Below are 12,500 nucleotides of genomic sequence, written 5' to 3' on the forward strand. Positions count from 1 at the left end.
GTTATAAAGTACCATCTCAAATTTTATCCTCTTAGAAATTTAAAAATTTCTGATGACACCATCCACACCATGCCTTCTCACATTCAGATGAATAATTCTGGTTAGATGCCTTTAAATACCTGGCACTAGTATATGATACTAAGGTGTTCTGGGTAGGTGATAAAGGATAGGTTGAAATGGGAATGCAGGTCATGATAGGCAGGAATGCAGGTCATGATAGGCAGGAATGCAGGTCATGATAGGCAGGAATGCAGGTCATGATAGGCAGGAATGCAGGTCATGATAGGCAGGAATGCAGGTCATGATAGGCAGGAATGCAGGTCATGATAGGCAGGAATGCAGGTCATGATAGGCAGGAATGCAGGTCATGATAGACAGGAATGCAGGTCATGATAGGCAGGAATGCAGGTCATGATAGGCAGGAATGCAGGTCATGATAGGCAGGAATGCAGGTCATGATAGGCAGGAATGCAGGTCATGATAGGCAGGAATGCAGGTCATGATAGGCAGGAATGCAGGTCATGATAGGCAGGAATGCAGGTCATGATAGGCAGGAATGCAGGTCATGATAGGCAGGAATGCAGGTCATGATAGGCAGGAATGCAGGTCATGATAGACAGGAATGCAGGTCATGATAGGCAGGAATGCAGGTCATGATAGGCAGGAATGCAGGTCATGATAGGCAGGAATGCAGGTCATGATAGGCAGGAATGCAGGTCATGATAGGCAGGAATGCAGGTCATGATAGGCAGGAATGCAGGTCATGATAGGCAGGAATGCAGGTCATGATAGGCAGGAATGCAGGTCATGATAGGCAGGAATGCAGGTCATGATAGGCAGGAATGCAGGTCATGATAGGCAGGAATGCAGGTCATGATAGTCAGGAATGCAGGTCATGATAGGCAGGAATGCAGGTCATGATAGGCAGGAATGCAGGTCATGATAGGCAGGTTTGCACAGGCAGGGTCGGTTATCATAAGTTTGTCTGAACAGGGAACTTATGGAAATATAAACACTCAAACACTATAATGTGATCCTTTACTGACAACGTTTCGCCCACATTATACTGCTTAAGTGTTTATATTTCCATTGTGTCGGTATTTTATGCCATTTATTTCTAGGGAGATTATGACAGGTGACACGTGATAGATTTCCCACATCTGGTTTTCTTTTTCGTTTTCTGTCAATATAGAAAGTATAAGAACACATATAAACAACCTTTCATTAAACAAAAAGGCACAATACCGTGTGACTTTCTAAATGGTTCAAGTCGGACCGAAACATCGTTGTAAGCTCCTCTTTCCTATGTGCAAATTATTTGTGTATTGTGTAAGCAGCTGCAGTGCTTTGAGCTTTCAACGTTTTCCAATTAAGAAATTTCTGAAATACTGAGGCTTGGGTACCATAATACATTATGTGGTTTCAAAGGCAAAAAATAAAAATAAAAAATAAACGAATAAATCTTTAAAGCAGTGGACTGGTAAGCCAGTTGAAGGCCTCGGTCATATGACTGAATGCTTCAGTGTTTCCTGACCCGCGTCAGGAAACACTCGTTCTGTTTCCTGATGAACCTTACCTAACCTAAAGACAAAAAATGCCAACAGAAATACTAAAAGAAAATTAGACATAGCCAAATATAGACAGGTTTTGCTAAATAACATATATAGTATATGTATGATATAGTACGTATCCATGTTATAGAGCCATTAATTAAAGTCACAGAAATAAAAAAAAAATCATCAAATGATACGGTAGAAGTGTTAAAAATCAAAGCAAAGAACAAAAGCCTGGTAATTATCCTCGTACACAAAGCGCCGTCAGCAACAGCAGAGGAATTCCCGGAGCAGATTAGTTATGTCGAAAAAAAAGAGAAAATGCAGCACTTAATATTATTCCCTTGGAAATTTTAACCTACCAGTACTTTTGTGGACAATGGCAGACGACAGCACTGTAGTGGAAATGACAGAACCGAGTGTTGTTCTGCCGACGATAGTGAAGAACAGTCACGGTGCAGAACAATAACAAGTAATGTTTAGTAAGTATAAGTTCAACACTATGTTTACTGGCTGCGGCAAAAACGAGGAATTATCCCATATTCTCCGAAAAAAAACTCTAAGCATGAAAACTTCAAACTAATGTTTGAAAAAATTTTAAATGTCAAGGTACTGAGAAACTGTCTGAAATATTTTCTCTGTGTAAAGGATACAAAGAAGTTCAAATATACCAGAAAGACGCAGAAGAGTACATAAAAATATAAAGTGAATTACTGACGAGATATTAACTGACAGAAGAGGGAAAAATCTTAGGAGATGAAGAGTGAAGCAACTGAGCAAAAAGTAAAACTTTTACCTGTAAGAAAACACAAAAAGGAACAAAAATAAATTCAAGAAATTAAGAAAAACTTGACTGTTTTCTCGTACGTAAAATGCAAAGGAAGAGGCAGGGCAACACTGGTTCTTTACTCAACAGCAGCTACACACACCCACCACGTCAAAGATTCGAGGGAAACTTAAAAAAAAAAAATATGTATCTAAGTTTCGCATGTCAGTTGAGAATAAGAAAAGTAAACAACACTGACTGATTTTTAATATATCGGACCCCACTTTCAAAGTATATCACTGATATTACCACGACTCCCAGACATCGTCAGATACAATGGCAGCGTCTATCTCCCTGTACTCAGGACGGGACTTGATTCATGGAATGCCATAGTTATAAAATTAATGCAAAATAACCATGAGTATACTCAGCACAGAAAGTGTGTCCATGGAGTAATAGCCTATAAAAAAGCGTCGATGGAGAAATAGCCTTAAAAAAAAAAGTGTCCACGAAATGATAGCCTATAAAATGAAGTCAGAAGCTGTAAAAGATAAGGTATGGAAATGTAAATCAAAATTTCTAGAAGACAGATCACAAAAAACACCAGTACTAAAGACAAATACAGTCTAAGAAAAGAAAAAAAATAGTTTGCTGATTATGCAGTTACGCAAAAATAATCTTTAACTCTGCTGCACTTCTCTCCTCTCCCATCAGTATCTCTCAGGATGCCTCGCCTTAACTTACCCTCACGCTCACTCCATCCTGGCTTGGATAACAAACCTAACCATAATTTTTAAAGGGGTGAACCGCTAAGCCAGCGGAAGGCCTTGATCAGATGATCCAAAGCTCTAGCTGCGGGTCTGCCTACCTGGAGTCTACCTGGAGAGTATTCCGGGGATCAACGCCACCGCGGCCCGGTCCACGACCAGGCTTCCGGTGAATAAGGGCCTGATCAACCAGACTGTTACTGTTGGCCGCATGTAGTCCAACGTACGAACTACAGCCCGGCTGATCCGGCATCGACTTTGAGTATCTGTCCAACTCCCTCTTGAAGGCAGCCAGAGGCCTATTGCCAATTCCCCTTATGCATGGTGGGAGGCTGTTGAATAGTCTTGGGCCCCGGACACTTATGGTATTTTCTCTTAGTGTACCAATGGCACACCTATTTTTCATTGGGTGTATTTTGCACCGTCTGCCCAGTCTTTTACTTTCGTGCGCAGATTCGGGACTATTCCTTCTAAGATTTTCCAAGTGTAGATTATGATATCACTCTTTCGCCTGCGTTCCACCGAGTACAAGTCAAGTGCTTCCAAGCGTTCCCGGTAGTTGAGGTGTTTGACAGAACTTATATGTGCAGTAAAGGTTCTCTGTACACTCGAGTTTCTCCCTCGAGAGCCAGAGACGGGTCATCGCAAGATTGAGACCCGTGCCAGGACTACGGTCTTGGCGAACATTATACACACATACTCTGTACACTCTCTAGATCTGCAATTTCATCTGCATTGAACGGAGATGTTAATGTACAGCAATATTCAAGCCTAGAGAGAACAAGTGATTTGAAAAGGATCAGCACTGCTTGGCATCTCTTGTTATAAACGATGACTAAGACCCACGCCAGGAAATACTTTTCCTGTTTCCTGACAAGCCTTACCTAACCTAACCGGCTTTGACTATTCCACTGTTTCCACACACCTTCCCCTCCACACACCTTTTGAGGCACCTACTGCATGGGCGCGGTATGACCCATGTGGGTTTGCCGCTGTCTTGTGAGCATAATACAACAAGAATATAGAAGCACTGATGTATGCCTACTGGCCCATGCTAGACAGGTACTCAAACCTTTTCATTCTTTATTTGTCTAACACATTGCTGAAGCCACCTGAGGTATTATTAACTTCAATAACGCTACACAGTAAATTATTCCATTCATCAAATGTATTACCAAGGCAGTATTTTCCTGTGTCATGTCCAAACCAGAATTTATCCAAGTTTTATGCATTACTTAGTGTTTTCCTTTTGTATCCCCTACATTAATATCTGCCCTCAATTTGTATACATCAAGACTACCTTCACTATAATCCTTGTCCTTCACTTCGCCACTCCCCACTTTACATCTCTGCCCTGATGCAGGTGTGGTCTGGTGACACTCTTGTGGCCAATGTTAGTGAAGGTCGACCTCACTTCTCAGTTCGAGGATTACCTCCCTCAACGCAACTACGACTGGTCCTGTACACTGCCACGCCCCATGCCCGCTCCACGCCCCTCTACATGTACACACGCACTCTACCACCCACAGTGCCACACTTCACCGGTGAGTACCACAGAACCCTGTCACTCACAGTACCACACTTCACCCGTGAGTTACTACAACACCCTGCCACCCCTCATGTCACACCTGACATGTAAACACTACAACCTGCCATCCAGTGTTATACGCCAGTGTTGAGCACCACAACCTGCCGTTCAATGCTTCACTACACTGTTCAGCACCACAACCTGCCATCCAATGCTACACTACAGTGTTCAGCACCACAACCTGCCATCCAATGCTACATTACAGTGTTCAGCACCACAACCTGCCGTTCAATGCTACACTACAGTGTTCAGCACCACAACCTGCCATCCAATGCTACACTACAGTGTTCAGCACCACAACCTGCCATCCAATGCTACACTACAGTGTTCAGCACCACAACCTGCCGTTCAATGCTACACTACAGTGTTCAGCACCACAACCTGCCGTTCAATGCTACACTACAGTGTTCAGCACCACAACCTGCCATCCAATGCTACACTCCAGTGTTCAGCATCACAACCTGCCATCCAATGCTACACTCCAGTGTTCAGCACCACAACATCCACACACCCTGACACCCACCTCATATATCTAAGACTACAGTTCCTAAAGACGTTCACTATATTAAACTCACTTTCTATGGACAGTTTAAAACTCTTAAGTATAAGTTATCCACAAATTATCTTTAAAATTGTCTATGTTAATTCTTTAACTATTGATGAGCATTTTAGATATAAGGATCTATTTAGCTTACCTCTATGTATAAACATCATTCTTCAAGTTGCTTCTTCTAACTGTACTGAAAGATGTATTGGCAGTCCTTCTCGGAATTTCCAAAGTATAATAAATGAACATGGAGAAAAATCATACAACATCCGTACTAAACTAGCACAATCTACTTGTTCAACCTAAGAATGAATTCTGAAAGTGTGTGTGTGTGTGTGTGTGTGTGTGTGTGTGTGTGTGTGTGTGTGTGTGTGTGTGTAAATATGTATATTATTTTACTGAATAGACTGTACTGATAGATGATTAATGGAGAAATAGTAATAGATAGATCGTACTGCATAGATGGTATTGGAAAGATTTTAGTAAATAGATGTACCGAGTAAACGGCACTAAATCGGTGACATTAGATAAATGGTACAAATTAGCTGCTAATAGGTAATATTAATATAAACAATTCTCCCCAACTTAGTTCCACCACCCACACGCCCACCGCCCACGGAAACCTACCCCGACGCCAACGACCTGCTGGACGCACTCGGGTGGGAAGTGGTGGGCGGAGTGGGCGGCGTAGGCGTAGTGTTGATGCTGTTAGTGGCCGTGGGCGTGAGAGCCTGGGCAAGGCGGAGAGCTGCTGCGGAAACCAGTGAGAGCATCAGCAACAGCAACAGCCTGGAGGAACAGCAGCTGCATCACCCCCACCACCACCCCCATCACGCCTCCCTCATCACCACTGCCTCAGGTGAGTGAAGGAGGGGGTGGAGAGGAGAACACAAGACTAAAGAGATGGAGGAGAGGGATCGAAGGAGAAGGATGGAAGGGGTGGGAGGGAAAGGAAAGGAGAGGGAAAGAAGGGGTAACAGAAATCTGAGAAACAACGCTAAATAGTAATTATTATTATTATTATTATAATTATTATTATTATTATTATTATTATTATTATTATTATTATTATTATTATTATTATTATTATTATTATTATTATTAAGGTCTATACAGCACTGGGAATGAGGAAGCAATCAGGCTTGACTCGAGCAAGAAAAGGGTATATCCATTTCCTTGGATCAAGAGTTCAGAAACATCAAGACACTCTTCTTGAAGGAAGACACAAAAGAAAACCCTTGATGTTAATACTGCTGGAACAACACTAGAAGAAACCACACTAGACGAAACATAAACACACACACAGCTATATTAATACACACACTCGTGTAAACATATACAGCTTATACACATCCACACTAGACTACAGGTTCCAGGGTATGTATACAATATATTGTATACATACAATATATTGTATACATACAATATATTGTATACATACAATATATTATTTTGTTTCTCCTCAGTAATTTTCCCTCGTTCTTCTCCCTTCTTTTCTTTCCTCTCTTCCTCAACTTTTAATAAAGTAACAACTCTGTGTTCACACACACACACACACACACACACACGCATACCCATGACAAATTAACTACTGAATACAACACCACGAGAATAACTCTGCTCCAGTAATTATAATAAGACATTGACACACTCCTCTTGGCCCCTAAAGGGAGCAACTCCTTCACAAACACTGGAGCCCAAGCCTGAGTGTGACAGTGAGGTCCTGGGTCGACACGAGGATAGCCTCGAGAGGAACCCACCTCAGTGCCAGGAGATGCCATCTCTCTGTCTTTCTCTGTTTCTCTCTGTGTCTACCTTTGTGGCTATTTCCCTGTTCGCTTATCTTTATTTCTCCGTCTTTCACGTGTTTGCGTTGAGGGTGGATGGTTTTAAGTTGTGTGGTGATTATGTGGTTGTAGGGGCTTGTGCTTCAAGTTCCGTGGTTGGTTTATGCTACAAGTGCTTGTGTTGAAGTGGTTGGGATATAATGATAGTGTTTGTATATGAAATGATGTACTTTATGGACACAGAATTTTTATTTTAAGTGGTACGTTTTACTTATGTTTGCGTTTGGAAGTGGCGCGTTTGGTTTGGTTTAGTGTTTGTGACAGAGATGTAATGATAATCACCTCACAAAATCAACCTAATTATGGAAATTAGTACATAAAAAAAATCATCCCGCCAAAAAAATGAATGAGCGTACAACATACACATCCATCTCACGAAGAAATCAACTGAGCAAAGCTCTTTTGTGATAAAATATCTCAAAAAAAAACCTTCTCACTAGTTGCGACAACTGTTGAGTACCGGACTCACTGGCAGCGTCATCTGCCTCGACCCAATGTATATCAGAGGGCAAGCTAGTGGTAAAAATCAAGTCTTAAAAAAAAGTCTACAAAACGACGTGTCTTGAGGGGTCATTCAGATCCAAGAAAAGAGACACAAACACACACAGCTCCAGTTCCTCAAATAAACAGCCCTACACAAACTGTAAGGAAAGGAAGGAGACACAGGCGCTTCTTAAGTTTGTTCTGAAGAAAAGAAGACACGTTGCACATGTGTCCCAACTGAAGCTTGTTATGCAACGTGTATCTTTTATTCACTGCTCCGGACAGTCCGCCATCTGGATACACATCATGGTCTATAAATAATGAAGCATGTATCCAGTTATTTATAGTTATGAACTTCAACAAACTGGAAAACTGCTGATTTTTTCATTCAACACTAAGTGAACACACGAGATATGTTAAGTATATATTGCTATTAATGCAGCGAGAAGAGTCATGTAGGTGCATCCTTAGAGCAGAAGAGACTACTGGGGACGCTGCAACAAATGCCTTACGTTCTCACCTTTAGTTCTTCTCCTAACATTAAGTGGGGCTGACGCACTGTGATCCCCGCGTCGAGGCCAAAATCAAGCTGATGTAAACAAACGAACTCACACGGTAGAAAATAAAACAGAAGAGAAGATCGGTATATACTTCGGTCTCAAATGTAAGCCGAAATGCACGGTATTGCATATAAGTCTTTTGTATACAGATGGTTCTGGTAATCAACGTCCCTTCGATCCGACCAGCAGTCACACCTCCCTGCTGACAAAGTGATCAATGAGACTGATGGTGCGTTCTGAACACTGTTCGACATAAATATCACAGTTCAAGTCGTCAGGAACTTGTCCCATACCCTCTTGAAAACGTGTGTAGTCTACTTATTTTCTGCTTAATTTTCTCCCTGTGAATTCATACGTAGCATAAAGGAAATGGTCAAGAATCTACAGTGTCCGCCAAAGTCAAAGATCCTCAGGAAACTGAACGATGAAACATTCAAGCATCAAAGGTCCCCTGAATACATCGTCACACAGCATAAGCCTTTGATCTTCTTGCCAAGAATAGACATGAGAGGTCAGCATCATTTTTGGTTAAGGAGCCTGCAGAGAGGACAATGGTTCCGACCTGTCTTGAAATGCACAAGGTTGCGACAGATAAAATAGTAAAAGATTGAACAGAAGACAATATTATCCTTGTTGAAGCGTACATTTTATAAATGCCTGGAAGAGGAGTAGTTAATTGGTTAAGTTTAATTAAAGCTAATCGACTACACGAGATTCAAGAAGCTTACATTACAGCTGAATACTAACATTAAAAATTTTAATCCCCTAAAACAGGGTAAACTCAGTATATACAAACGTCTCGTTGTATATGCCTTGAGGTATATAAATCTTACCCGGTGTAAATACCTGAGATACACACCTCTCGTATATAATCTGAGAGATTCACACCTTTTAATCTATATATGTAGAGATACACACACACACCTCTTTGTGTATATACACAGATATACGCTTCTCGATTTATATACTTTCAGATTTATACATCTCGGTGTATATATCCTAAAATATACACCAATCTCAATCTATATATCCTGAGAGATACACCCCTCTCGATCTATATACTTTAGAAGATACACACCTTTCAGTGTATATGCAGATGCGTACCTCTAGAAGTATACACACTGATAGACACAAACCTCTAGGTGTATATGCCCTGATAAATACACGCTTATCGGTGTATACACTAAAATACGCACACCTATCGGAGTATACAGTAAAACAAACACGTCTCTCGGTGTATACATTGGAAGACACCCACCTCGCCATGTATACACAAGAGATATACACATCTCGCATGAAGGATGAGCAACGGGTGAAAACTCACGTATGATATGGCAGAGCTGCAGTGGCACCAACACTCAGGCCGTTTCAGTAGCAACCTGAATTATGATGACACTAGCTAGTTAGTACTACTATTGTTGGATGTGCAGTGTGCTCTAACAAATTTGCTTTAATTGACAAGTTAATTTGCATTTAAATTTACACGCTTTCGCATTTGTTGAAAAAAAAATTAGCAACTGATTTTATCCCCTTTTTCTTTTAATTTAAAATGAAAACCTCCTAATGACCTTAAAATATCAGATTTACCTATCTTGTAAAGTAACTATATGGTATATAACAGAAGCTACCTTAAATACAGGTCATCTTCCATTCGTGAAATTTATTAGTTTAAGATTGTTCCTAATCTGTGATTGTCTTCTGAAATGTTTCTTGTGTGATGTTTTATTTGTATGGAATTAACACCATGTCTTGTTTCCTTGCAGAGGAGAGCATGTGGGGACCTGAGTGGAGAAGCTCGGCTATGTGAGCGTGTACTCTCTCTCACTATTTCAATTGTTCCTCACTGTCTTACACCCTCCACCTCTCTCTCACTCTCCTCCATCCTTTCCTCTTACTCTCGTCTCTCTCTCTGACCCCTCACTATCACCTTCCTTCGCTCTCCTTCACCCTGCACTTGTACTCCCCTCTCTAACAAACCACTTTTCGCTCTCCTTCATTTTCTTTCACCCTCCTTCACCTCCTTACTCTCCCTCATCCTCCTGATTCACCTCCTTACTCTCCCTCATCCTCCTGATTCACCTCCTTACTCTCCCTCATCCTCCTGATTCACCTCCTTACTCTCCCTCGTCCTCCTGATTCACCTCCTTACTCTCCCTCATCCTCCTGATTCACCTCCTTACTCTCCCTCATCCTCCTTATTCACCTCCTCACTCTCCCTCATCGTCCTTCACCTCTCCACTCTTCCTCACCCTCCTTCCCCTCACCTCACCCACTTCCCCCTCACCTTACCCACTCCCCCCCCTCTTCACCTCACCAACCACTATTTCCAAACTACCAACATCTTTCTCTTATCTTCCAGCATCACTCCTCCCTCATCTTATTTTCTCCCTCACCCTTCCCCCGCCCCGCCCCACACCAGTAGCCCCCCTCCCACCCCCTGCCCCCCACCATGGGTGGATGGGTGGAACATAGATCATCAGTGGATTAGTGATGTTTGTATATTTGTAATAAATGGTTGGATTTTTTTTGTGCCATGTTTGTTTCATTCTTCCTTACAAATAATCATTATTGTATCAGCAAACACTAATTAAAATTAATATTAAGGTAAAAATGTACTGATATTAGCTATTTTTTTTAACTTCAAAATGAAAAGAAAATTCGACAAAAGAAGAGACTCCGGCCTTTCATACTGAATGACTATTGTGAAGGTCGAGGAAAAGACGGAGGTCACCCAAGCACGGAGTCGCACTCAATGTACGCTCTGCCAACATGAAGCAGTATATATATATATATATACATATATATATATATATATATATATATATATATATATATATATATATATATATATATATATATATATATATATAATATATATATATATAATGGGGTCCACCTCTGGTGTAAATTGTGGGACACATAGCCTCGGAGACGTGGATAAAAAGGCTTTAAGGAAGAATATTTGGATTTCTTCCTGAAGCCGTTTGAATATTCCACTTCCTCTACCACCCCATCTTTTAATATATTTTTTTTTTACCAATAGGAATATTTTATTACATAATATGGTACAGAAGATTTAAGAGATACATTGTTGATATAAAGGTGGCATGTAAGGTACATGTTGTTACGTGTGTATCACCGATTATAAGGCGAAAATCTCATCCAGCTCTTCAGAGCTGGGGTGTGTGCCCAAAATACAGCAGGCATTACCCCTTAGAACAGCCGCACTGAGCCGCTGGAACAGAAAACTAGCCGCCCTGGGATCCCTAGTTACCCTGATGAGTCTTTTTCCCAGCTCCTTAAGGAATTTAGATGCACTCTTTCCCCATGAGCCAAGGGTCTCTGAGCCTATGGGAACAAACATATAATGATGGGCAAGTTCTCCATATTTTCTAGACTTTTGGGACTCCCTGAAGCTGGCAGCTGCCCCTCCTTCATCCCTGGTGTATTGGAGATAGGTATCAGCCAAGGTAGATGCACATGTATAGTCCCACACCACCTGCTTCCCATCTGTCCACGCTTGAAGGATGATACCATCTGGACGCTTCTGGCTGCCATCAGATCTGCATAGTTGGGGTGGCTCCCTTACTGCTGGGCATCCAGCTGTTGTGAGGCTCCTCTTGATAATGTTATTAACCTCCTCATGTCTTGCAATCTTTCCCTCGGATTTACGGCACACAAGACCATGGTACCCGAATCGGTCTGCTGCTTCACTGCCACAAATACACCTGTGTTCGGCGAGAATAGGGGCGGCAAGTCGAAGGACAACACCGATGCGGATGGTCTGTGGGTCGAGGCGTGTGCTAAGGCTGGATTTGGGAACAGCCAACAGAAAGTCCCCAGCATGAGGGGCTCTCACTGCCAGGAGGCGGGTTCTATCCTTCCCTGACACACTCTGAAGCATTGTTGAGGCTATATTTTCCACTATTGGACCTTCCCAGTGCGATTGTTTGTAGTTGTTGGGGGGAGCAGGTCTGGTTTCAGAGCCCGTTAGATTATCCCAGATCATTGCTCCGTCAATGAATTTTTGGTCCTGGACTCCAGTCTTGTCCCTAAGATGTTCAGGGAGAATCACTGCTACAAGCTCTCTGGATGCAATACACGAGGACAGAAAAGCAGGTAACGCAATCTGTGATGACTTGCGGACACCAATGCCTCCTAGTCTGACTGGAAGTGTAGCTTGGTTCCATTGCCCGTCTTCTAGAGTAAGGTTAAGTACTTTCGTAAAAATCTGCCTCAGAATACTGTCATATTCGTGCAGTATAGGGTTATCATATGAAGGTGCACATCTTAGGAAATATGTCAACCTGGGCAGACTCAAGCACTTTGTGAGAAGGTACAAGGCATCGTGGGTGTCCAGATTGCCTATTCGTTGTTCCATTCTCCTTA

At 41.9% G+C, this 12,500-nt stretch overlaps 1 protein-coding gene across 1 annotated transcript in view; it reads left to right on the forward strand.

The window, feature by feature from the left end:
* LOC128685615 (protein turtle homolog A-like) overlaps positions 1–10,006 on the forward strand; it is an 895,009-nt gene extending 885,003 nt beyond the window's left edge. Inside the window, exons 10-12 of the mRNA XM_070088010.1 lie at positions 4,450–4,630; positions 5,811–6,080; positions 9,875–10,006. Coding sequence (XP_069944111.1) covers positions 4,450–4,630; positions 5,811–6,080; positions 9,875–9,918 — 495 coding nt within the window. The 3' untranslated portion in view covers positions 9,919–10,006. The remainder of the gene's footprint in view (positions 1–4,449; positions 4,631–5,810; positions 6,081–9,874) is intronic.
* The last annotated feature ends 2,494 nt before the right edge of the window (positions 10,007–12,500 follow it).

This window comes from Cherax quadricarinatus, chromosome 23 (genome assembly GCF_038502225.1).
Source record: "Cherax quadricarinatus isolate ZL_2023a chromosome 23, ASM3850222v1, whole genome shotgun sequence".
NCBI lineage: Eukaryota > Metazoa > Arthropoda > Malacostraca > Decapoda > Parastacidae > Cherax > Cherax quadricarinatus.